General features: G+C 53.4%; 1 protein-coding gene across 1 annotated transcript; it reads right to left on the reverse strand.

The window, feature by feature from the left end:
- Window positions 1-1,854: 1,854 nt before the first annotated feature.
- ZBTB47 (zinc finger and BTB domain containing 47) lies at window positions 1,855-24,774 on the reverse strand. Its single transcript, XM_075044197.1, has 6 exons — window positions 24,160-24,774; window positions 11,681-13,051; window positions 8,192-8,339; window positions 7,479-7,594; window positions 6,931-7,075; window positions 1,855-6,778 (listed from the first exon to the last, which is right to left on the reverse strand). The coding sequence occupies exons 1-6, from the start codon at window positions 24,160-24,162 to the stop codon at window positions 6,411-6,413; spliced, it is 2,151 nt and encodes a 716-aa protein (XP_074900298.1). The 5' UTR covers window positions 24,163-24,774; the 3' UTR covers window positions 1,855-6,410.
- Window positions 24,775-25,994: the final 1,220 nt, after the last annotated feature.

Raw genomic sequence — 25,994 nt, forward strand, 5'->3', positions numbered from 1 at the left:
ATTCTTCACAGATAAGAGAACTAGAAGCTTACCTAGGGCTAGAAGGAAGCTGGATGCCTACATGATCTCATGATACCATGAACACGGGTGATAATAATAAAAAATAACAAATACAAACCTTGCAAAATAAATACCTTCAAAGTAGCATGAAAATTATGATGTCAAAAATCATATCTGGCTGATTTGTCTAGCTCAAAATGCAGTCATGGAGAAACTAAAGTATGTTTGGAAAGAAAGACAATTTGGCATGACTAAAGGAACCAGAGTCTTGTCCTGGTTTCATTTTAAGGATTTAAAAAGTTACAGCATAATCTCCTTAGAGGACAATCACATCAGAACAGTAATGAAATATTTTCACAAGAAAAATAAATCCAAGGTGACTGGCTGTCACAAAATAGCTTAAAAAAAAAAAAAAGGTAACAAAAACCTTTGAAACAATCAAATGTGTGAAAAATGCACTGAAAAGAAAAAAAAAAAAATCACCCTCTACCCAGTTCTGCAGAAATTCCTGTGGATGACTCCCAAGCTAATTGAAGATGAATCTACCAAATGTAGAACAGCTTGTGTCAGGAAAGAAAAATGAAGAAGAAAGAAAATAATCCATGCATAGAATACTGATTTTTTAAAAGTCATTTATTGCGGTGGCAGGATACCACCTCCTGCCTGGGATAGGACACCAAGGCCTTTGCTTCAGCTCTTCTTGCTGGACACAGAATGGAAAGCTGTCGACACTTCATCCTAAGAGGTCCTAAGAGAAGGTTAATCCCCATCCATCCGCTGTCACGTTGCTACGGAGTGGTCCCTTGATAGCAATTTAAAACTGGACCCCATCCTCGGTCGCTCACCTTGCAACCGTCCACCAGGAATACAGTTAATAGGAGCTTAGTGCTCCTGTGTGGTTCACATCCATTGTAAAGCTGTGGGAGACGCCACCGCTGGCCCAGGGCAAGAAACCATAAAAGGAAAAATTGCTGTTGTATGAAAGGACCCAGAAGAGCTTGAAATATCCCACTGCTTGAGCAACGGGGGCCAAATCTCAGTGTGTGCAAGCCAGTGTTGGCCCAAGGAATGCAGTAGAGTTGCACATCGCTAAGCGAAAGTCTGGCCCAGAGATGTCCACCACCACCTCACCAAGAGGCTGCTTCAGTCCAAAGGCAATCACAGATAAGAAATACCAGCGTGAATACCCAGAGAAGCATCACTCCTTGCTGCTGCCCGGCGTTTTCCTGGCTCAGATGCACAGCTGCAGTGGCACAGGTCCCCTGCGGGTATCTTCTCCAGGCAATGCCAGTGGCAAAGGAGTAGGTACATCCCAAGGGAGGGGGAAAAACGTCTCTTCTTCTATTAGCTTCCCAATATCAGTGCTGATGTTAGCTGGCGAGGTTGCCACGGCTCCATTTTAGATCAATAAAGGCACTGGGTGCTTTTGAATGGGCTCCTTGGTTTCTCCACTGCCTATAGAGGAGATGAGAGAGCCCCAGCTCGTAGCTCACTCAAAATTCATGGAGCCAGGAGGCCCCAGCACCTTAGCCCTCACCCCCCTTAACACCCCCAGGGCTGTAAGCACTGAGCCCCTTCCTCTATCCACTGATCACCCTTCCCTGAAAAGCTATTTTTAGGTTGGCCCCACAAGTGTCTAGCTGTCTCACACACACGAACACACCTCCCACCAAACCCAATGTGAAGTCTATACATGTGAAGTGACGGCAGCGGTCAATATGCCATAGGAAGCCCATCCTGCCAGGCTGTGACTCCTCACGCAATTGCCTGAAAAGAGCCTTTAAAAAAAAAACAAAAAACAACAACAAAAAAAAAGCAAAATTAAGGTAACAAAGAAAGTGGTGGAGCTTTGGGTTTTCTTTTATAAAAGACAAATTGTTTATTGATTCAGTCCTTCCACTTGCAACCTCTTTGGTAACAGTCATAACACTTCCAGACTGGGAGAACGCAGTGGAAAGGCCCAATTCTGGCCTCTCACCACTTTCAGAGCTCAGTGACCCCTGACGTGCCTTGGTGAGAGGCCAAAAGCAGGTTTCAAAGCATGGCCAAGGACCTGGCCTCTAGGGACAACCCAAAACAGCCTCCCATGACTCATCTTGCTCATGGGTGGCCCAGAGAGCAGCCCCAGCACCCCCAGGCAGAAGATGGCTCGGGATGGGAATGCACGTCAGGTCCGTGGTGCCAAGGCTGGCTGTGATGCACCTCTCGGGACCTCCCAGACATTGGCCGACGGGGCCATCAACGAAGCAAGACTTGCCCATTCTTGCGGTAGGCAATGACTCGCCCCAGTTAGCCCTATGCTGATGGACTAACGCGACCATCTCAGCCTCCCCCTCATCACACCATCCCAAAGAGAGTAACTGCTGTACTTGGAGTTAAAGATAAACATATATTGATTACACATGGTCATAAAAAAAAAAAAAAAGTAATAATAATAATACATTTGCTAGAACATTACTTAAGATGCTTCTGAAAAGCATCAAAGCTTCCCCTCCCCGCCCTCCCTTATCTATACAGAATAAAGTGCTTTGTTTAGTTTGTTCACACTAGTAGAGCCACCGATACACTCTTAAGTTGGCATGTTTGGGCAACCGATACTGAATGCCATAAAATAATACAGAGCCAAACACCAGGCATGAGAAACTAATTTTGAGGCAAGTGCTTGGGGTTTCATTCATTTTCTTCAAGTTCCATGCTACTGAGGTTGTTCTTAATCCTTTTTTTTTTTTTTTTCCCTTTTTGTTAACTATTATTTTCTTCCTTTGCAAGTTCAACCCAACTCCCGTCGTGGTTACGTGTCCCCAGGCAGGGCGGCGCGTGGGGAAGCTCTCTCTGTCCGTGTGAACAAAGGGCGTCTGTCCGTCCGTCCTTCCCTCTCAACTTCGGGCAAACCAAGAGTTTAATCAGTGGAGTTGTCTAGCAGCGGATGCTCGTCTCTATTGCACTGTCACAGCCGTTCCCACCTGCCGGCCGTCCATCCATCCATCATCACCTTCCCACCGCGCTGGGGTTATGGCTGTGGTCCGAAGGGCCAGCTGTGCCTCATGGGCATTATGAGGCTAACTGGTCTGTGCTACCAGGCTCCTGGGATATATAAACCAAAAACGACCCTCCCCACATGACTACCTCCCTCCCCAGCGTTCAAATGAAGGGGGGGGGGGGGGAAGAAATTCAAACCCAGACAGGTCTGGGGTTCGGCGCGTGGGCAGAGTTGTCAGTTGAACGTTGCGTTGCGGCATATTCATGAACTGCTTAATGGAAATTAAGCCCCTCTCCACCCTCGCGGTCTGTCGAAGAAGGGTTGTGAGAGATTAAGGTGCAAGAGTTAAAAAAAAAAAAAAATTAAAAAAAAATTAAAATTTTAAAATAAAACATAAAAAGCTTGAAAACAACGGACCCAAATCCCCCGCCTCCCGCCCCGTCTAACCCAAATGGGTGCCAGCAGGGCCTACTGGGATGGATGCGGGACGAGACACTGCGGGAGCGACTCGTTTGAGCTCTTAGTACGTTAACGAAAACCAGAAATCAAGAGACACATCGGGGCCGAGTAAGGGTGTAGACAAAAGGGCTCGGAGGCCACGTAGGACTCCTGGGAACTGCCCAGGCCTTGGAGAGGGGAGGGAGCAGCAGGGATCTGGTTCTCCAAAGTGCTGTGTGCATGGTCACATCTCGACGTCTCCAGGTGGCTCTACGAGCAGGCTCTCGAAGGGGATCAGACACGGCTGGGATCAGTCACCGGGCTTTCCGCTGGGCTTCTAGCCTCAACAAGGTGCTCTCATCTCACAGGGATGTCCAAGTGGGACAGGTCCTCACTGCGAGAGGGTGACCCAGGACAGGGAAAGCCACCTCCAGGTGAGCAGTACAAGGGAACACATGGTGTGGGTGTTTACTTGTGGGGAGAAGTCTACCAGACGGGTAGGCTGATGGGCTCCATCACAGGAGACCGTACAGGCAAGGTGAGCCCTCCTTGGGGTGCAGCGCTCCCATCCCATCTCAAGGCTGAGTGTGAGGGGAAAAAAGCACAAGGGAGCCTGAGGGGATGGGGTCTGGGAGGCAGCAGACGAGGAGACAGCACGGACCACTCTACTGAAGCCCTCCAACACCTCCAAGGGTATCACTGAATGCTTCTCTAAAGCAATCGTCTTCCAGGCCGGGTCACAGTCCCTTCAGAAAGCCAATGGCCCCAAGACCTGCGTGCCCGCATCCCTCATGGGTGCGTGTTTGAGAAGGCTTTGCACCATCCCAATAAGCCCCAAGGTCACGGAGGAAGGAGAGCAGAGGAGCCTTTGGTACCCATCTGAGAAGGTCGATATGGCGAGGCAGCTCTGCCATAGCATCCTGCTTTTGCTCAAAGCAGATGGAGATGAGGGTGAGCTCACTGGTACTTATTGCGGTGCTGGGGCTCCACAGGATCCCAGCCAACATGAAGACGAAAAGCAATTTGTTGCTCCAACATGCTAACATCCACAAAAGCAGCCAGCTTTCCAGAGACGTCAGGCACAGGGGGGCACCGCTCAGCAGGAAGGGACACCGGTCACCTAACCCGTCACCTCAAAGACCACTCAGGAGAACAGCAGATGCTCCCCTGCCCTGTCCCTATCAGGCTAATGCTCCTGCATGTCCCCGGTCAGCAAAGCCCCTGAGCACATGGCTGAATCCTCTGATCTCTGCAGGGACAGCCTCAACGTTGCCCAAGTACTTTGCTGATTTGGTCCAGATGAAGCACCAAGACTTCTCGCAGAGCCAGATGTGGCTCACTGTGCCCAGCACCCTGCTATCACCCAGAACAAGGTGCAAATGAGAAAGGGCTCCTGCAGCACGCTCAGTGTCCTCTCTTCCTTCTTGCCTACCAACAGCTCTGCTCACCTCCTCCTCCATGACCTGACCCACATCCACACGCATCCACAGCGCTGGCCCTGGGAGCAAGGCATCAGCTGCAACGCACCCCACCTCTTGGCCGGCACCTCTCTGACCATTCTGGATGTTCTGCAGCCCCTGCAGTGCTCCCAGCTCTCCCCGACCCCAAAGGGGACACTTCCCCAGGCAGGGAGACCACCCAGCCATGGTCAGGCCAATGCATGACACCCCAGGGCAGAGCACAGCAACGAGAGACCCAGCTTGGAGCCCATCATCCAACGATAAGGTAACAGCAAAACCTTCCTCTTCTCCTCCGCCAGCACGAAGCCAGCTTGAGCAAGTGAAACCAAAGACCAGCTCAACTTCAACAACCACAACGTGGCCAGAGAAGTGCTAACCAACACCATGGGACATCACCGAACCAACCACAGCCCTCACTGGTCCCCTGGAAGCCAGGGCAGGGCAACGGATGCCAACCCCACGGGGAGAGGCGAAGCTTGGGAGAGTCACGCGGGCGACAAGTTGGAGGCATGGGACATCGTAATCAGGCTGAGTGGGGTCTCGCTTTAGCTCTGAACCTTGCAACGGGACCCAACCTGGAGCTCACCCGTCAGTCAGGGGTTTATTCGAATTGTTAAGGCACTATTCTGGGCTGATTCTGCCGAGAAACAGCGGCATCCTCTGTCCCAGGCCACCCTCCCACCAGTCCCGAGGCCGTCGGAGCTCTCCCAGGGACACCTCGCCAACTCCAGAGCATCCCCAGGAGCCCAGCTCCTGCTGGGATTAGCAGAAAGGGCACACCAGAGCCCGGCTCCCTTAGGGCACCCCAAAAATGAACCGGCAGCGAGCTGCCGATGCCCCAAGATGCAACACCGGTGTTTGTGCTTTCGCCTATCGAGGAGGAAAACCTATCGCGGGGAGGGAAGACGCGGCGAGGGCTGCTAACGAGAGCAGGCTGACGGCTTTCCAACGGGGACATCTGCTCGCTCGCCGCAGGCCACCGGGGCCGGCAGACGGGGCCAGCAGGGGCTCCTCCGTGGTGCCCACCTCTCAACCTCTTGGGAAAAGAGCCTGAATTGAAAGACCAGCTTTACAGTACAGGGATTCAAGCACCACTAGCTAGATTTCGGCTTATTATAAATATTGAAGCGCCGGCAGGCATTCATTCGGCTAGCGAGCGGGCACGCAACACCGGCAAGCTCAACCCCGGACGGCGCGGCATCCTGCTCCTCCGAGCCCCGCCAGCATCCCGGCACAAGGACGAAGCCAATGGGTAGGAAGATGAACCAGGGCGATGCCTTTTACCTACACCCTTACAGACGGACGGCGGTTTCCCCCCCCTCAACACCCACGCTCCTCAGGGCAGGGCTTCCTCCTGCTCCCCCTTTCCGCGGAGAATGACGGGTGAGAAAAAGGAAAAAAAACCCAAAACAACCCCAAAACAAGGAGGAAGGGGGGGTAGAGAGCAAGCGAAGCCTTGGCTCCCCGGGGGGAGACGTTCCCAACGGGTAGAGCAGTCCGTGCAGGCGCACGGCCGGGGTAGGGGGGGGCACCTAGTTGTTGTTCGAATTTATCCTCCCCGCAGGAAACAGGGGAGGGGGTGGCGGTAGGTGAGGAGGAGGAGGGAGGGTCTGTGGAAGGGGATGAAGCAGCGGCAGGGGCAGGGGAGAGACGCCGGGGCCGGGGGGCAGCGGGGCCGGGCTGGCGGCGGGTTGGGGGGCAGCCGTGTCCAAAGCCAAAGGGTTGCTGACTCGGAAACATTTCTCCTTGTGGGCTTTGAGCATGTTGGAGAAGCGGAAGCGCTGGCCGCAGACGTCGCAGGGGTACGGCTTCTCGCCCGTGTGGGTCCGGCGATGCCGCTTCATGTTGGGGCGGCTGGTGAAGCTCTTCCCGCAGATCTCGCAGATGTAGGGCTTCTCGCCTAAGGATGGGGGGAAGATGGATGAGAAGCCGGATTGTTCACCCTCAAAAACTCCATCTTGCCATCCACCCAAAGATGCTACCCCCTTCCCATCGCTTTTTTCCCCCGGGCGCCTGCCTGCAGGGGCCGGGGGCAAGGTGGGGAGCTCTCACCCGTGTGCGTCTTCATGTGCTCGTCGAAGTACTGCTTCATGTTGAAGTCCTTGCCGCACCACTGGCACATGAACTGCTTGTGGCCGATGTGGATGCTCATGTGGGAGCGCAGCTGGTACTTGTACTGGAAACGCTCATTGCAGTTCTGCAGGGTCAAGATGGGGATGAGCTGTTGATGAGCACCCAAAACACCCCCCACGTTCTCCCCCAGATCACCAGCATGTTGGAGCAGTGCAGAAATCACCTTTTTCCCCAAAAAGAACCCAAATAAATGGCTTTTCGGGACATACCCAGCCAAGTTTGCAGGCTGGATGGGCTTGGGATGGGATGCGAGGTCCAGGCGCTGCAGGGACAGATCCCGGCATTGGACAAGTTTCATCATAAGGTTGGTGGGACCCTCAAACCAGGAGGGGACGCAAAGTTTGGAAGAGCGTGGGAGCATCCCTATAGCTGCGCTGGCACAAAGCATGGTGGAAGATCGTTTCCCAAATCAGTGGTTTTGTCCTCGTCTGAGAGGATGCAGGGTGGGGTGACACACAGGACCTTACCTCGCATTTAAAAGGCTTTTCCCCAGAGTGCTGGAGTGAATGGACCTTAAGGGACATGCTGCGCTTGAAGGACTTCCCGCAGGTCTCGCAGGTGAACGGCATGTCCTTGGTGTGAGCTGAAGCGGAGAGGAGCAGGGTCAGGCACTCTCCCCGCACCCCAAGCATCCACCTCCCCAAGTCTTGGCTGCCGCTCCCAACGTCAGCACCCAACCCCAGCAAACTCAATGCCATGTGGCAAGATGCGTGGCAGCAACATACCAGATACTCCCCTAATTGCTTGCCAAAACCCCCCTTTTTTGGATTTCTTTGGTGCCTGCAAGCCCAAGGGACCTGACCGCCGTTGCCATGTGCAATTTGCTTTTCAAAGCCTGGCACTGGCGCGATCTGGTCCTGTTTTACAAGGGAAGGATGGTTACACTTCAAGCCCTCCTTTGATCAATTCTGAGGTCTTTTTTTGTGGTTAAGTAAAGCAAATGAGATTCCCTAGCACCATGCCCGATTGCTGCAGACCCAGCACTGAGCAGACATATGTACGGCATTAAGGCCAAATTTCAAGGCCCCTGCGTGGACATGAGAAAGCTCACCCACGATTAAGCCCAGCCCTAAACTCCCAACACAACAGCGACAAAAAAATCACCCTTCATTGTCAAAATGATGGATGAACACCCCAAACGAGATCCCCCCCCCATGGCACCGCTGCCTTCCGCACTCACCAACCATGTGTTTGCGCACGTGGGCCATGGTGTAGAACTTCTTCTCGCAGATCTCGCAGGAGAACTTCTTCTCGGCATAGCCGTGGACGATCTTGTTGTGCTCGTGGAGGGACCAAAGCTTCTTGAACCCCTTCCCGCACGTCACACACTGCAAGGAGAGAGGGGATGGGTAGGGAAGCAGAGGAACGTGCCCAGGCACCACCAGTATTTTCGTTTTACCAGGCTATCAGCTTCATCCATTGAAAGGGAACATCACTATGAAACCTACAGCTATCGAAAATCATAACGACCAGCAAGTCTGCTACAGACCTTGTCACTTCAAAACCTCCAAAACTCAAATTTCTATCCATCGGATGAGGAAGGGACAATGACTTTCCAGGGAAGGACGTGGCATCTCCATCAATGGCTGTATTAGGACTTGCACAAACAGCAGCTCGTGCACCAAGGCCCTATTCCTAAATGAGGATTTTATTCTGGCACACAACGGAACCATTACGTAAAAAAAACCCCAACCCTCTGTGCATTATAAGGCTGCAAAGAATATAGGAACGAGGAGAAGCCCAAGCCAGAGCAGTGCAACATCAGTCTTCAGCAGATATTATGGATACTTTACCACTAAGTAAGTTTTCCAAACATATCCAAATGGACCAAAACGGACCCCAAAACCAGTCCATCAGCACAAGCAGAACAACATGATGTGCAAAGTCTCCCCCAAAAAGTTATGGCAGAGATTTGCTTCAGCTCCAACAAGTTCAATCTTTCCCTGAAAGTTCCCAGGAAAAGTTCCAACTTCGGCATGAGACCTGTTTGAAGCATGTGAGATCAGTTCGGTGCTCGGGGCAACACGGGAGAGCGAGGTCCACACAGGAAACCACTGCTAGAGCGCAGAGATGGTGAGCAGCACATGGCCGAGGACCCTCCCAGGAGCCAAGAGTCTCTTTTTCCTCCAAGGGCCAACTCTTTCCCCTTGATCTCTCCATGACTCATCTTCCTCTTGGCCAACAGGGATAAAACCGTCCCTTCTCCTTGCAGATGTGTTGAGAAAATAATTCATGCCTTGGAGGCATCTTGCAACAGCACGGCTGAGCGGTACCAGTAAGCCTGGGGAGGTATTCCTCTGGCTTCTCCTCCTACCCAGAGGAACAGATGTTCATTGGTGGGCTTCAACCAAAGTTTGCACTGAATGAGGCTGTGATACCCTGGAAAATATACCATTATGCCATGTAGTCACAGTATCTCTCTCTCTATTTATATTTAGGTGCCTGAGAGGCAAAATTAGGGTCACAGAGGCATTCCCAACTCTCATCATCTTCATCTTGCCATCCTTGAATATCAACATGAGTAGTCCTCTGAGTTTTACTGTTCCTAAATATATATTTCCACAGATCGGAACAATTTTATGTCTGCTTTAAGAAACATTTTAGGACAAATCCAGGACCAGAGCCTGATATCAAAGACACATCAATATCCATTTTCTCCACTCAAAATGAAAAAGGCTGCAGGGGAATTTTGAAATTAAAGGTAGAAGGAAAGCAGCAGATGTAGAAAGCCCCTGGGCTGGGACCAAGTACCCTGGAGGGCTGAGCCCTGTGTCCTCAGTTACAGCAAAAAAAGCATCACTCAAAAATGTGGAAGTAACATCCAAATGAGAGGAAAAAAAATGAGAAGACAAATTCTCACAGGTTAAGAGGAAAACCACACTGAAGCTGGCTAAAAATGAGTTTGAGAAACAACCTGGTAAAGCAAAGGATGAATCATTTCTCGGGCAGCAGAGGCAGGATGACTGTTGCGGTGTCCGTGGGGCTGCGGAGGGCAATAGGAAATGATCACAGGGAGCGAGATGAAGCCTAACACCTCAAGCATTACGGATGAAATTTGGGGACAAAACAGGGGAAGAAAGCAGCAGAGCCAAACGGGATAAGAGGGATGGTCCCTCCACAGATCTGGTTAAAAAACAAGAAATAAAGACTGTCCATTATAGGTATAAAGTTGAAAAAAAATCTCTTTTCCATCCAGCTATAATTCCATGGTATATTGACAAAGTTATTCAATATTATCAGAGCAAATGGAGTGAATTTGGCTATTTGTAAAATTAAAAACGCTCAACTCATTACTAAGGTAATGATCCACTTTTTCCGTGGAAGGAGGTCACTGCATGGGCAGTTGTGGTTCATCCTACTCAGAAATGACCTGGAAAAGGGATAAAAAGGGGGAAAGAAAAAAAAAAAAAAGCAATGAGGTGACGACAGCCCCATGTTATCCATCAGGAAAGAAGATGAGGTTGAAGAAATGTTCTGGGAAAACTCATTTTTAATTGCACAGGCTTTACAATAGGCTCCAAAACAGCCACCACCATGCAGGTATCAGAGCTGCACTTGCCCAATTCTGGGAAAAAAAAAATCCAAAAAAAAGCAACCTCAGCACTGTGAATTTTTCAGGAAGATGCACTGACGGGTCAGTGCAGGCAACGGCTCCTTCATCCGCTTGAGCCAAAACCACTCGTGCCTCCGTATTCCCCGCACACCCTAGTGCCCAGATCTGCTTCATTCCCCATTTTATTTGGGGTGCCATCGGCAAAGAGCTCCAGTAGCACTTGGGTTACATTATCTTCATTTAGGAGAGCTGCAAGACCATTTAAAATCCGGTCGCTGGCAGGAAGGATGACGGGGAAAGCTCTCCAGAAGTTGGTATTTTTTTAATTAGTAGCGGCAGCGTCATGCAAAACAGCTTGTTGCGGATTAGGAGATGGGTTGGAGGGGTCTGCAGGAATGCACACGTTTGCTGCTCTGATGGGATGCCTACCTATCCCCCCAAAAGTGCACTGATTTAACGGAGTCAATTTGCAAACGCGGGATCTCGTTAGCATTAGGTGAAGGACACACCAAGCCCGAGCCACGCATGGATGTCAGATGCATTCGGAAATTTGCTAATAGGCAAGCTAAAGAGCACAAAAGGCAGATTAAAACCATTTCAACTCGTGTCAGCAAATCTTGGAATTAAGCTAAATTGGTTTCAGCCTGGGTGGGAATGGCCGGAGTGTGTCTCCATCAGGGGCTTGCAATGTTTTATCCAGATTAACGGAATAAACTCAAAGAAAAATTACTCTTCAAAAATTACTCCATGTTTCCACCCAGCTGGCCAAGGGGAAGCCACAGTCCCCAGGCACAAATCCTCTGGCCCCATGCTACCGTGGGACCCTCCTGAGCCTGCGTACGAGTCACGGGTGAAGTAAGGTTCCCTCCCGTCTGCCATGTGCCAACCGCAACAGCAAAAATATTATTTGAGCATGAACCCAACCCATGGTGTAGCTGGGCGGGATGTCCTCCATGGTGGGTGGGATGTCCCTCCCCCACTGGGATGTCCCATCACGGTGGGATGCTCCTTTGGTGGGATGTCCCCACCTTGGTGGGATGTCCATCCCCACGGGGATGCTCCACCGCCTCGGTGGGATGTCCATCCCCTGGTGGGACGTCCCCGGGGCTGGCTCACCTGGATGTTCTTCTCGCAGTCGGTCTGGTGGTGCAGCAGCAGCTCGCTCTCGAGGAGGAAGCGTTTGCCGCACTTGTCGCAGATCTGCATCCGGCTGTGCGTGACGTTCATGTGCTTCTCCAGGTACCAGCGGTTGTTGAAGACCCGGGGGCACTTCTTGCACGGGTAGTGCTGCTTCTCCTCCAGCTTCACCTTCTGGCCCAAACCGTCCTGTTCCTTTTTCCTCTTCCTCCCTCGCTGGCCTTCCTCTTCCTCCTCCTCCTCCTCTTCCACCTTGGCCATCTCCTGGGACCTGGTTGCCATGGCAGGTTTGGTGGATTTGGACGCCCGGCTGCCTCTGCGGGGCTGCCCACCCTTTTCCCTTTTCACCTCCGACGCGTCTTCATCGTCATCGTCATCGTCCTCTTCTTCCGTCGTCTCCTCCAGGTCTTCCTCCTCGCTGTGCTCCTCCTCTTCCTCCTCGCCCACCTCCGCATCCTCCTCCTCTTCCTCCTCCTCCTCTCCTTCCTCGTTGTCCCCCTCCCCATCCTCCTCCGTCTCACGCCCGTCACCGTCAGGCCGCCCCATCACGGCCGCCTCGCTGGCAGCTGCTTTCCCCTCCATGCCTTTGGAGACGTTGAGCGTCTGGTTGTTGAGGTTCACCTCCACGATGATCTGCTCCCGGTTGTACGAGCCCTGGCTGTCCAGGTCCTCCTCGGACTCCTCGCCCTCCATCTTACAGACGGCGCCCGGCCCATCATCCTTCTCCTCCTTGTAGTACTGCTTGGCCGGACCAGGCGGGAGCGTCCCACCGCCCGCTCCATCCTCCACCCGCACCGAGTAGGGGTCGTTGCCTTCCCGGGCGTAGATTTTGGGATGGGGGGCATCCACCTCTTGCTTGATCTCGCAGTAGTAGGGCGGGGGTCCGGCGCAGCCCTCGGCGGGCAGGGCCATGTCGGCGGCCAGGCTGAGCGAGCGGGTGTCGAGGAGGTTCTGGCAGGAGGAGGCAATGTTGTTCATCTGCAGCACGGCGGCCGCGTTCAGCACGTCCTGCACATTGCAGGAGTTGACGAGGAGCTTGGACGTGTAGATGAAGTTGAGGATCTGCTGGAGGCCCTGCGAGGTGAGGGCCTCCAGAGAGAGCTCCACGCGCTGCAGCTGCTTGTTTTGGGTGAAGAGGGAGTGGAAGAACTGGCTGTAGGCCGCCAGGACCCCCTTATGCGCCGGGAAGATGCTTTTGTGCTGCACCAGCACGATGTCCACGTCACACAGGTCCGGCTGAAAGAGGCGCTGCTCGTTCAGTCTGTCCATCAAACACGTGAAGTGGAGGGCTACATCCTCCACCAGGGAGTACTCAGCCGAAGGGTAGTCAGTCGTTTTTTCGACTATCAGCTGTGGGGAGGAAGGAAATAAAATCACTCAGGAGGGCTTTTTCCCCAGGAAAACACCCAGCCAGCCATGCCACCCATCCCTGTCCATGCGTCCCACGTCAGAGATGCCAACTGAGAAGCTCCAGTGCCAGACCCCGTTTGGAGATGCCAACCAAGAAACTCCACTGCCAGACCCAGCTTGGAGGTACCAACCAAGAAGCTCCACTGCCAGACCCAGTTTGGAGATGCCAACCAAGAAACTCCACTACGAGACCCAGTTTGGAGATGCCAACCAAGAAACTCCACTACCAGACCCAGCTTGGAGATGCCAACCAAGAAACTCCACTACGAGACCCAGTTTGGAGATGCCAACCAAGAAACTCCACTACCAGACCCAGCTTGGAGATGCCAACCAAGAAACTCCACTACGAGACCCAGTTTGGAGATGCCAACCAAGAAACTCCACTACCAGACCCAGCTTGGAGATGCCAACCAAGAAGCTCCACCACCAGACCCAGCTTCAAAACACCAAGAAGCAATACCACTAGGCCCAGCTTGGAGATGCCAACCGAAGAGCTCCACTACCAGGCCCAGCTTGCAGACACCAACCAAGAAGCTCCACCACCAACTTGAGTCTAGGAGACTCAACCAAAGAGGAGAAAGCCCAATGAAAGGACAGGCGAAGGCCATACGAGCACCCATGGACATCCCTTCAGCCTGGGTAGAAGGCACCACGGCCACCCCACCACCAAGGAGGTCCAAAGCCTGGCTCAGCTCTCCACACTCAGGCGGAGAAGATGTCAAGCAGGAGAGGGGATACCTCAACCTCCTGAACCACATGGAGACCCCGAGGGGACATTTGCCCCACGTGGAAAGCCAATTTTAGGCACCAGCTGAGATTTAACCCCCTAAATAGAAGGAAATTAGGATTTTAAACCTCCCTGCTTCTACAAGATAATTACATAAAACACAATATCCCCTAATATTTGCCGAATTATGCCACGTGCTCTGGCTCACGTTAGCAGCTAACTCGCTAGCTGGATTCACCGGGATGATTTATGCGCTTTTTTAAAGCCCATTTTGAATTGCCTGGGGAAAAGCAATACCTGGAAAAATTCAAATCAGTGAGCAGCATCCCCAGGCTGCGTGTCCTGGTTTGGGCTGGGATAGAGTTAATTTTCCTTCTAGTAGCTGGTATAGTGTTATGTTTTGGATCCAGTATAAGAATGTTGATAACACACTGATGTTTTCAGCTGTTGGTAAGCGGTGTTTAGTCTGAGTCAAGGATTTTTCAGCTTCTGATGCCCAGCCAGCAAGAAGGCTGGAGGGGCACAAGGAGTTGGGAGGGGACACAGCCAGGACAGCTGACCCAAACTGGCCAATGGGGTATTCCAGACCATGGGACGTCATGTCCAGTATATAAACTGGGAGGAGTTGGTCAGAGTGGGGCAGATCGCTGCTCGGGAGCTAACTGGGCATCGGTCAGCGAGTGATGAGCAATTACATTGTGCATCACTTGTTTTGTATATTCCAATCCTTTTATTATTATTATCATATTATTATTGTTATTCTTATCATTATTATTTTCTTCCTTTCTGTTCTATTAAACTGTTCTCATCTCAACCCACGAGTTTTACTTTTTTTTCCCCCGTTTTTTTCCCCTATCTCACTGCGAGTGAGCGGCTGCATGGTGCTTAGTTGCTGGCTGGGGTTAAACCACGACACTACGAAACGCTGCGACTGCCAACACTTCCCAGGCTGCCTTTGCTGGATATTTAATTTAGCTCACATGTATTTTGCATGGTGCAGACCACCCCTGGACCTTTATCACCTCTCCTGGGGATACCTGAGCCCCAGGATGGGTTTGCCAGCTGCATCCCGAATGTAAGGGATATCCCATACCCTAAATCCCGTGCCCTGTATTAAAAGCAGGTGGGATATCCCCTTTCCCTTTGCTGCCCTTTGGTTTTCTGTGCTGAATACCCAATTCATGGATGGAGATGGATCCAGCCAAATTAACACCCTCTTTGCCCACCATCGCGGGATGTGACCGAGGACATGGTGCAGAACAGTGGCAGACAGAAAGGGTTCGACCTGCTGGGTTTATCCTGCACCTCCTGCTCCAAAAAGTTTCTCAGCTCCCATTTTTTCTGGGACAAATGGCAGCTCTTAATCAACACATGAATTCCAGCAAGACACGTTTTGTCTGACTTTTTTTTTTGTGAGCCAAAGGCAAAAGCGCACACAGACAAAAATGCTTAAATAATAAAAAAGGGTGTTTTCTCAACAAGCAAAAAAAACCCTTCCCCCTCCCTGCCAAAAATTTCATTTTCACTGAATTTCTGCTCTGCAACCAACCCGCCCAACCAACAGGGTCGTCAGCTTCGCATGGCCCCAATGGTCCCGGAGAGCCCCAGCAAACGCTCGTACCTGGGGAAAACAGGGAAAAACCAGCTCTTTGCCAAATACTTGGCTCTGCAGCATGGAGTGGGGCAAAGGGAGGGGGGTTATATATATTTTTATATATATATTTATGTATTTTTTATATTTTCTGCATTCATTTATATATATTTAAACTCTTTATAAATATATAAACACAAAAATATATAAATACATAAACACTCTTTATATATATTTGTTATGAAATGCTGCATCCCAGCCGGAACAGCCATCCACCCACTCCCCCCTCCCCATTTTCTAAGCTTTGCGACTGCCAAGGACATTTTGACGAGAGGAACTTGGATGGCTCAGACCCCCCAAGCGCATAGAAAATAAATAATGATATAATAAATATCGAACACTGAAGAGACAGCAAGCTTTTAGCAGAGCAGTTCTGTTTGCCAGGGCCTCTCCTGCTTTGCTTTCACTATGAAAAAAAAAAAAAAAAAATTGAATTCAGGTTTTTCCTCCCAGGATCCATCTCACCTCGCTCCCCATATAGGATGCCCCAAGCTTGGCACGGCCAGAGAAATGGGCGCAAAACAGGGGGAATTGGGTCCGCCGGGCGGCATCGCCTCTGCACAGCCTGGAAAACAAAAGCTGGGGGTTGGGGTTTTTTTTTTTTTTTTGCTCCGGATCGAGGTTTTTTGGCAAAAGGGGCTGACCCCTCACCCAGCGCCGGGGCTTGCCAGGCGGTTCTAATCAGTCCCAGCAGCGGCGAGGACAATGCGTGTCTTGGCCGCGTCCCGTCGGTGACTTCAGCCCGGGCTTGTCAGCGGGAGGTTTTTGCTCTTTATTGCTATCAGATGCTTTTCGTGAGCTCGCCCGGAGCTGGAGCGCCAGCCAAGACGAGAGGCGCCCGCCGGGGTGAGATCCCAAGAAAGACCCCAACTCGCCCTGAAATACCCCTCCGGCAGCTCCCGTCCCTGCAACTCCACTGGAGCGGAGAAGCCCGATTAATTGGGATTAATGGGAGGGTTAAATCCATTACTCTTCCCCTGGGAAAACGCAAATATTTTGAAAAATATGTATATATTTCAAAATATGTTAAAAAATACATTATGTTTTTAAATTAACCAATCCTTATTTAAAAAAAAAAATAAATAAAAAAATCACAGTTTTGCTCTTTTCCACCATCACCACCTGGGCCCTCTGGATCGGTTTAGTCCCACGAGCAGCCCAACACGGCACCGCAGGAACGGGTCACCCATCCCACCTCCACCCCAAGTCTGGACTTGGGGGATTCGCTGGGTGCACCAAACCGGAGCGAACCCTCAAACCTCCAGCCCCCACCGTGCGCCGACGACCTCCGGGCAGGGTCCCGGCATCGTCGGCACCCAAAAAAATCCCCCCTAAAAATTATTCGAAAGCAGCGTGGCCGCGAAGTCCCCACCCCGAGGGGACGGCGGTGCCTCCGGACGGCCCTCCCCGCCCTGACGCTGCCCTCCGGCTCTATTTTAAGAGCATTTCCAAGCGATGCTGCCAAAGCCCCATCCCAAAACGGCCGGAGAGGCGGGAAGGCGGCCGGAGGACGGGGAGGATGCTCGGGGCGAGGGGGGACCGAGGGATGGGGGTCGGCTGAGCCCCAATGGCAGGGGACGCGAGGAAGACGCAAGAGCGATATAGGAACAGGGACCGAAGGAGATGTTGATACTCGCTGGACCGGGGCAGCCTCTCTCCAGCAAAGCCACCGAAAATTCTGCTATAGGAGACGGAGGCCAAGCACAGCACAGCTCCCTTTCCACCCGCATCCCCCCCGCGTGCCTCAGTTTCCCCAAACAGCCACACCAACACCCGATCGCCTCCCTTGAAAGGGGGCTGCTGCTGGATTTAAATCGACATACCAAGATAAAATGCTATTTAGCTTAGGATGTATTAAGACCCAGATCCCTAAATGCTCCTGCAGCAATAAAACCCCCCAAGGAACCAGTAGGTCAGGTCACCCTGGATATATTTAAATACTCAAATCTGCAGCCCCCCAGAAGACCATCTCTGACATTCACCAGCCTCTCTATTTATTTTTTTATAGCCATTCCTATCACCCTCATCACCAAAGCATCGAGGACCACGAGTACCTCTCTCCTGTATTAGCATAAGGACGGGGGTTTTGGGGCATAAAAAGCACATTTAGGTGGCCACAAGCCCCTGCTTCACCCCGGGCAGAGCAGTTGAACCAGCTGCCCGCAAACCAGTTTCCATTCAGCACAAAATTTGGGGATTCCCCTGAAATTTTTCACCCCAAAAACTCCCCTGAAAAACAGCAATCTGCTTTTCTGTATCATTTGCAACCACCAAAACATTTACCGTTGACCTTCAGTATTAAACTGATTAAGGAAAAGTGCTTTAATAAGTAGCTGAATACAATGTCAGCACTTGCGCCTCAAAAAATACCATGTGCTATTCTCAATTTGAACACCGCTGCATTTCGGGGTGAAAGAGCTTGGCTGAAACTACTTAATGCCAAAACTTGACTTTTGCTAAAGAAAGAAATAATGTTAAAAACGTTATTTTTACAGGTTAATTCAAACGTCACAAAGGCGCATCATTAGAAATCCCAAAGACGCCCGCGCTTTCGGTTTTAATCCTCAGCCCCCTATAATTTGCCCTCTGCTTTCAAGACCCTTGGATGAAACCTTCAGCCTTTTCTCCATGGTTTTGAGGCCATATAGTTTTTGTTGTTGTTTTGGTTTTTTTTTTTAAGGATTATGCGATGCTCGCGCCTTCCCACAACTCCCCAAACCAGGACGCACCGGGATGAAGCCGCCCCACAACCAGCAGCTCTCCCTGGACCGTACACATCCCATGCATCGCCAAAACCACCCATTTTTGGACCACGGCCGCGCGTGGAAACCTGGCAGCGGGCTAAACCACATCCCGACGCGCCTTTCCCTCGACGATCGCCTACCTTCACCGCTCTGCTCGCCCATCGTCTTCCTCCCCCGGGGATTTCTCCCACGGGTGCTTTGCCCTCCCACAGCACGGGACCGTGCTGGGGGTTGGAGCTGGCGGGGGGGGGGGGGGGCAGCCCGGTTTGTTCACTTCTCCGACGGGTGTTTTTATTTAATTAGGGGAGGGTTGTCCGGAAAAACAAGCAGGAAGGGAAAACAATAGCTCGGCCGCAGCCCCGCCTGGCGAGGCGCCGGCCGACGTGGCCCCAAGCGCCCACCGCCGGCATCCTGCCCGCCGGGATGCTGCCACGGCTGGACCGGTTGCTCGCCAGGGATGGTGGCATCCCAGCTCCGGAGGCCAAGGATGGCCACGTCCTTTAGGATGGTGGTGACACCGTCTGAAGTGGTGTTTTTCCCCTACGTACTCTCTAAAAGGCTTGAGGTTGCCCAAAATAGAGCCATATGAGGGCTTGGGGGAGAGGAAGCAAGGGGAAGGGGTTCAGGGATGCTCCCAGAGCGTGTCCCACCCTGGGGGGTCAGAAACCCCCAAAAACACCTCCCAGCCTCTGCCCATGTGAAGAAGAACATTAGCCCAGCTGGTGGACAGTCAGATGCTTCCCAGGCTTTTTTTTTTTTTTTTCCCCTCCCCTTTGGTTGTTTTTTTGTGTTTTTTTTTGTAATAGCATCCAGCATTTACAGGCTTTGGCTCAAAGATGCTTTTCCAGGGAGCAGCCTGGGAAGCCGGTGGCAGTGCCAGGCCCAGCGGGACCGTCCTCAGTGTAGGGGAACGGGCACAAATCCTTCCCCCATCCCTGTCCCCCTGCAGCCCGAGGAGCCACCTCTGCAAACAGGGAAAAGGTTCCTTTGGGCTTTTTTTCTAAGCATCACGGCCGCCTGCGGCTTGGGGAGAGGAGGGGGACGAGGTGGGATGAGCAACACGAGGCTTTGCCCCGATGGGAGCGGGCACTGGCTTCCCAGCAGCACAGCCCGCAGAGGGTTAATGTCTGGTTGCTTTCTTATTTATTTTGTGGGTTTTTTTAAAGTTTTTTAAACCCCGCCAGCCCCTCTGGGCATCCTTCTCTTTTTTCTTTCCTGCACAAAGCTGCAAAGCCACAATGATGCTTTGCAAGGATGGATGGACGGGCCAACCCCACCATCACCTCCCCCATCCCCAAACCGGTCCAGGGAGGCGACGCTGCAAAGCTGCTCCTGGGGATACCACCGCCACCGGGATGGCATCGGGGTCATCATCCCTCCGTTCCACCCAAGGCGATGGCGGAGGGGCATCGCCAAGCCCCAAAATCTGCTCGGTAACCTCAGCGTCCCAACAGGCGCAAACGCAGCCTCCCTGCTGCAAAAATACCGAGGTTTTCAGCCCGGTGCCGTGTTATTTTCAGCCCAGGATGAGCCTCAATCCCTCTGCTCTGGGGGGGAAACCGGAGGCACCGAAGCCTGGCTGGATGCACCCGTCCGTCTGTCCGTGTCCCCTCGGTCGGGGACGAAAGGGGTTTCTTTGGGTGCAGCTCAGGCCAGACCCTGCGGGTAATTCAAGATCTGCCCTAAGCGAGGTCTGGGGTTAAGCCCCAAACGAGCGCTGCCGGATTTCGGCAGAGCCGGCATCCTCCTGACAAAAGCCGAACACGGCCGGGGCAGCCGAGCCACGGGGTCCCCGCCAGCGCCTGGCACAGCTCGTGACACCAGGCTGATGGAGATGTCCCCGAGCCACCATCCTGGCACGGGAGCAGGCAGCGGGACGGGATGCTGCCCTCCTGTCCGGGGGGATGCAGGACCTCCTGCAGAGTCACTAGTGGGGTGGAAGAACCCGGGACACACGCAGAACACATGCAAAGCCGCTGTCCCCCTCCCTCCCCTGCCCGAGAAAAACAAGCGGAGGAAAGATCGAGGGAGGAAACGAGGACAAAACCCAACGCTGACCTCCCCAGCCGGGCTGTCGGCCAAGCGGCTGCGCCAGGGGCCAGCTCCGGACCGCTGCCCAGCGCGGCGCGAGCCGCGCGAGGCCGGGGAGGAGGCGAGCGTCGTCCCCTTGGGACCCTACGGTTGTCCCCGGTGCCACTAAGGGAGGGGATGGATGGAGCGGGGCAGGCTGTACACCCAGCTCCCCGTGGCTTCTAGGACCCCCGGGAACCCCAAACTCAAGCGCAGGGAGTACGGATGGGTGCAACGGGGCAGCCACCGCGCCGCTCGTGCGTGGCCCGAAGCCGTCGTGTCCCCAGAGCCAGCCCCGTGGCCACGCGAGGGCCGGGAAGAGGCCGGGATCCCTGGAAAACAAGGGGGATGGATGCACGAAACCTCCCCCCACTGAATTAGGCTGGCACCAGACGGCAGCATCCCCTTGCCCTGCACCATGGATGACACCCATCCCTAGGGATGCCACTGTCACCTTCCAGGTGGATCAACAGGGAGACGGGATACAACACCTCCAAGGTTTGCCCACACCCGGTTCCCATCAAACCCCTAAACCCACGGTGTTTTCTAACCCAATTCCAGACCACAAAATTGCCAGAGAGGTCCAAGGTTGAGCCTCTCCCAGCATCGCGGGCAGGGCTTTCCATCCCGGAGCATCCTTCTCCAAAACTTGGCACTGACCTCAGGGATGGTCCCCACATCCAGCTCCATCCTAAACTCAACCTTGACCGGGGCTCTTTGAGAAGCACCGGTCGTTCTCCTCCGGTCCAGCCATCCTCCCTGCCCGCCACTTTAACGTTTTTATGAATGTGCATTAAAACGGCTTATTTTTATCACGGCTGTCCAGCAAATTCAGCAGCTCGGGGAGCAGGGCTTTAACTCAGACAGGGTGTTAGCAGCCCTGGCTCCAGGCAAAAGATACAGTCATAAAAATAATAATTAAAAAAAGACAATTTATTGCAATTAAGTCCTCTACCCATCATATCTGCACCACCATGGCCAGCCTTTCCCCATATCCAAAAATCATCCCAGGTTTCCCCATCGGGAGAGGCAGCCAAAGCGCCGAGGTTGGCTCGGGGACAGCAATCCCGAAGGACACGGGGACAAGACCTCAGGTGTCCCCACTCGAGAAACCCAACGGGGCCAGCCCTGCCCTGCAAATACCGCTCCGGCGACGCAACGCGTTTCCTTTAGAAATAAAAGAGGAAAATTTAGGGGCAGGCGACACAGAGCCTGACCCTGAGCTCATCCTCCCCACCGGCACCTGCTCCTCCAGCCTTCCAGGAACCACCGATCCCACGGGAAGCCAGCGGACATTTGGGATGCAAACCACGCGGAAGACCTGGGGATCCCCTTTTTCGGGGCCACGCAAACGCGGCAGCAAAATAAAAACTTCAGCTCTTGCTCTTCCCGGAGAGCACTTTGTCACGGCCATCGCCACGTCCCCATCTAAAAAGGCTTAAACGCAGCAGCGTGGGAGAGCCCTTAGTTTTCTCCTCCAGCCGGAGCGAGGAGGGAAGATGGGGAAATCAGCAATTCCCCCGAAACCTTCAAAGACCCTCTGATGTTTTGACACATTCAGTTCATCTGCAAAAAGGTTTCTCCCTCTTTTTCCTAAAGGAGAAAAAAATCTGCATCTTAAAAATAACCGGTATCTAATCGACTCGCAGGCAACCTCCTGCTTCTCCCTCCCTTTTACAAAGAAAACATCTCCAAAGGCAGCACCGGGTTATTTTTATGAAGGGGGTGACATGCCTCTCCTCCAGACGCAAGACAGAAATACAAGGCCGTTTATCTCGCCCGAGTCTGGCGTTTGCCTGGTAATAACCTAACGCACCGTTAATTCCTCGCGGGGAGAACAAAGCTCCGCCGTGAAGCCAAGCCGGGAGGCGAAGGGGACCCCCCGGCCCCCCCAGCAAAACCCCCGGAGCGGTGTTTAGCCCAGTCGGCATCCTCAGGGAAACTCCGCGGCCAGAGCTGAAACGTTTGCACCCAGCGAGGTTTCACCCCAGATCCAGGAGAAAAAAAAATAAAAATAAAAAAAAAATAATAAAACCCTTAATATCTTTCCAAGGAGGATTTTTTGCTGTGTAAAGCAAATTTTCCTCTGGTTCTTGCTGAGGCCGGGTGCGGACGAAAGGTTTAATTCCCAACTTTTCCCCTTCTTCCTCGCAGGGCTGCCCGCTCGGGTGGGCTCTGGGCATCTCCATCCCCACCTCAGAGCACGAAACGCTCCCAAAAACCTCCCCGGTGCCTTCCCTGGTCCATGAGCATCTCCCTCCGGAGGGGATGCAGGGGCTGTTCCAGCAGCTGATTTAATGCCAGCAGGAATTTCACAGGCCGAGCGCGGCCGGCCGGCACAAACCCAAACCCGACTCCAGTTACCCCCAGTATCGGATCCGGGGGGGTGCCGAGCCCCAGCCCAGCATCCCAGCCATCATCTCGTGAGCCGGTTCAACGTCGTTTCTTTATTTTTCCAAGCTTGCACTTTCTTCCCCTTTCCGAAAAGCCGCTCGAACGCCTCCCGGGGTGTTATTACGGGCAGGGAGCCATCGCTGGGGCAATCACAGCCTCGCACTTTTAGGGCTGGGGGAGGCACCAGGGTACCGGGAACCGCGGTCCCTGGGCGCAGAACATCCCGAAGGATTTCCCGTGCATCTTCCCGGCTCAGGCCTGCTCTCTGCAAGTCAAACTAACCCCCCCCCCTTAAAAGTCAACCGGCTGCTAAAATAGGTCACTGCCGCAGACGAGAGCCCCGGCTGCAAGACTCCCGGTGCAACCAGCCTCCCTCTGTTATTATTATTATTTTTTTATTATTTTTTTTTTTTTTAAGAGCATGCATGGAAAATCCTTTTGCGAACCCGAAGCGGGGTGGGATGCTGCACCCTTTCCAGGCCACGCTCGCGGCCTCGTTCCTTCGGGATATGGGGGTGAACCCAGCATCCCCCAGATCCCCCTGGGAAAAGGGGACCCACCGGCTGGAGCAAACTGGGATTGGGGGGGGGGGGGGGGAGAGGCGAAAAATTAGCAAAATGAAGGAGTCATCCGGGGAACAAAAAAGGGCCGAGGAAGCGGCAAGCTGCTCCTGCGTTCCCGCAACGCCAGCAAATCCTCCGGCCTGGGCGACTCGAAAAGTTTCCCCCCCCCCCCAACTCCAAATCTTCCCAGTGACCCCACAGTGGGAGCCCTGAGGTGGACTGGGGGGGTCAGGGAGAGCAACCCCCCCCCCCCAACCTTGGGGGTGCTGGGCCGCAAGACCCACACCATAGGGGTGGGTAGGGGGGTGGTGAGGGGGGGTCAGACCCCTTTTGCACCCCTCATCTGCACCCCCAAACCCCCCCAGCACCCCTCAAAGCACCCCAGAAGTGAAGCCCAGCCCAGCCCCCCCCTCCCAATGCAGTCCCTGCAAAAAAAGCCTGTGCAGGGAAGGGGGGGGGGGGGACATTTTCAATGCAATTTTGACCCAATGCAAAACATTCCCCCCCAAAAAAAACCAACAAGGGGAGGGGGGGGGAGACCCATGCACACCCCCCCCCCCCCAGCCAAAGCGGCTTGCAATAGAAACACGGGTGGGTTGCGCTGTTTATAACCACCCCCCCCCCCCCTTTTTCCACGGCTCCCCGAAGCAGCCCCCCCCCCCTCCGGCTGTGTCCCCCCCCCAATACAAGGATGCAGCATGCCACCGGCTCGCCCATGCAAACCCCCCCCCCCCTCCCCTTTTGCAAGGATTTGGGCAAGTTTCGGAGGCTTTTGCAAAGTCAGCAAAGCCCCGGGAGCGGGAGGAAGGGGGGGGGGGGGGGGGAGGGAAAAATAAAAAAAAAAAAAAAGAAGAGAAAAGGGAAAGCAAAGGGGGGGGGGGGGGGGTTGCAAGCTCTACCATTTTGATGCAAAGATCTCCGCGCAAAGGAGTCCCGGTCCTCCTCCGCTTGCCTGGGGTTTTTGCTCTCCATGAAAAAAAAAGAAATGTTGGGTTGGGTGGTTTGCTGGGTTGGTTGCTTGCTTTTTTTTTTTTTTCCTTTTTTTTTTTTTCCTTTTGCTGGCTGGCTTTTTTGCCTTTTTTTTTTTTTTTTTTTTTTTCTTTTGCCTTTTGGAGGAGGTGGGGATGGGGGGGGGGGGAGGAAATTACCGCGCCGCCGCTGCCAGCCCTGCTTGCATCCCCCGTTCCTCTTTTCCTATTTTTTTTTTCCTCCTTTTTTTTTTTTTCCTCCTCTCTCTCCCCCTCCTTTTCCCTCCTTCTTTTTTCCCCCCCCTCCTTCTTTTTTTCCTTTTTTTTTTTTTTTTTTCCTTTTTTTCCCCCCCTTCCTCCTCTCCTCCTCCTCTTCTTCACCTCATCCTGCCCATCGCCATGTTAGCCCCTTTTAGGAAGACGGAGGAATGCGGAGCGGCGGCGGCTCCGGCTGCCAAAAGCCCCGGGGCCGCTGATTGGAGCCGCCGCATCAGATGGGGCCGCGGCTGGTCCTTTAAAGGGACAGGCTCCCACCACCGCCACACCGCCCACGCGTGGCCCGCCCCACGCGTGACACCCCCCCACACCCACCCACCCCCCCACCACCTTTTTTCTTTGCCCGGATTACAGCATCCCCCCTCCGGAGAGCATCTTTGGTACCCTCGCCGTGGGGGGAAACTGAGGCACACGGAGCGCCCCTCCCCGCTTCCCCCCCCCTCCCAAAAAAAAAAGGGCTCTTTGGGGCATAAAAACCCATTTTGGGGAGTCGGGGCGGGTGGAGAAAGGTTGGTTTTAGGGGAAAAAACGGGGGATTTTTGGAGCGCTGTCCTGCTGTGGGGAGGAAATGGGGGTCCCCCACAAGCAGAGGGAGATTGGGGGGGGGTGTTAAGGCACATTTGTTTTTAGGAGGGGGTGTCTGGTGGGTGGCTGCGCTGGGGCTCTCCCAAAATCCAACCCCCCCGGGTCCCAGGATGTGAAGCGTGGGGCACAGCCAGCCCCTAACCCCTCCCAAAAATAAATCAGGGCTTCATTATTTTGCCCCCAGCTCTGCTTGGATCTCCCCGATACCGAGTAGGGGGGGAGTTTAGCATCCCAATAGCCCCCCAACCTCAGCCGGAAGCCGGGTCAACCCCAAATCCTCCTGCTGGGGACCAAGGGACAAAACCGGAGCAGCCCCAGGGTGGCCGGGGAGGGTCCCACGGTGCTCCCACACCTCCGACACCGGGACGGGCTCTACCCGTCGGTGCTGGGCTCCACCACGCCAGGAGAAGACCCACGAGGTGCCCAACTGAGGCTCACGGCGATGGCGACCACCTCCGAGACCCACTTCTGCCCCCCACCACCCACAGGCAGACGCCTCCCAAAATGTCAAGGGCGAACCAATTCCTTCCCACTCCCCTAAAAGCAGAGAAACCCAACGGCTCCAAAGGGCATCGGCCAAGCGACAGCGGGGCTGGGGGTGTCCCCGGAGCCCCTGGACGGCTCCGTCTTCATCCCACCTTCCCGGCTCTTTTTCCTTTTCCTAACCACTCCCTTTTGCAGACATAAATGTGGTAACGTCTTGCACTTGTTTAGACTCTGCTTCGGTTGCCGTGCGCAGTAACTTCTTCCAGATGTGTACGGCTCTTTGCATAATGTCGCCGTAGCCACGTCCTGCCTGCGCTGGGTTTATTTAATTTTTTTTTAAATTTTTTTAAATTTTTTTTTTTATGCCTTTTCTTGCTCTCAGCCCTGCTCCACTCTATAGGAAAAAATCCTGGCCGACG

Source organism: Buteo buteo, chromosome 2, assembly GCF_964188355.1.
Source record: "Buteo buteo chromosome 2, bButBut1.hap1.1, whole genome shotgun sequence".
Classification (NCBI taxonomy): domain Eukaryota; kingdom Metazoa; phylum Chordata; class Aves; order Accipitriformes; family Accipitridae; genus Buteo; species Buteo buteo.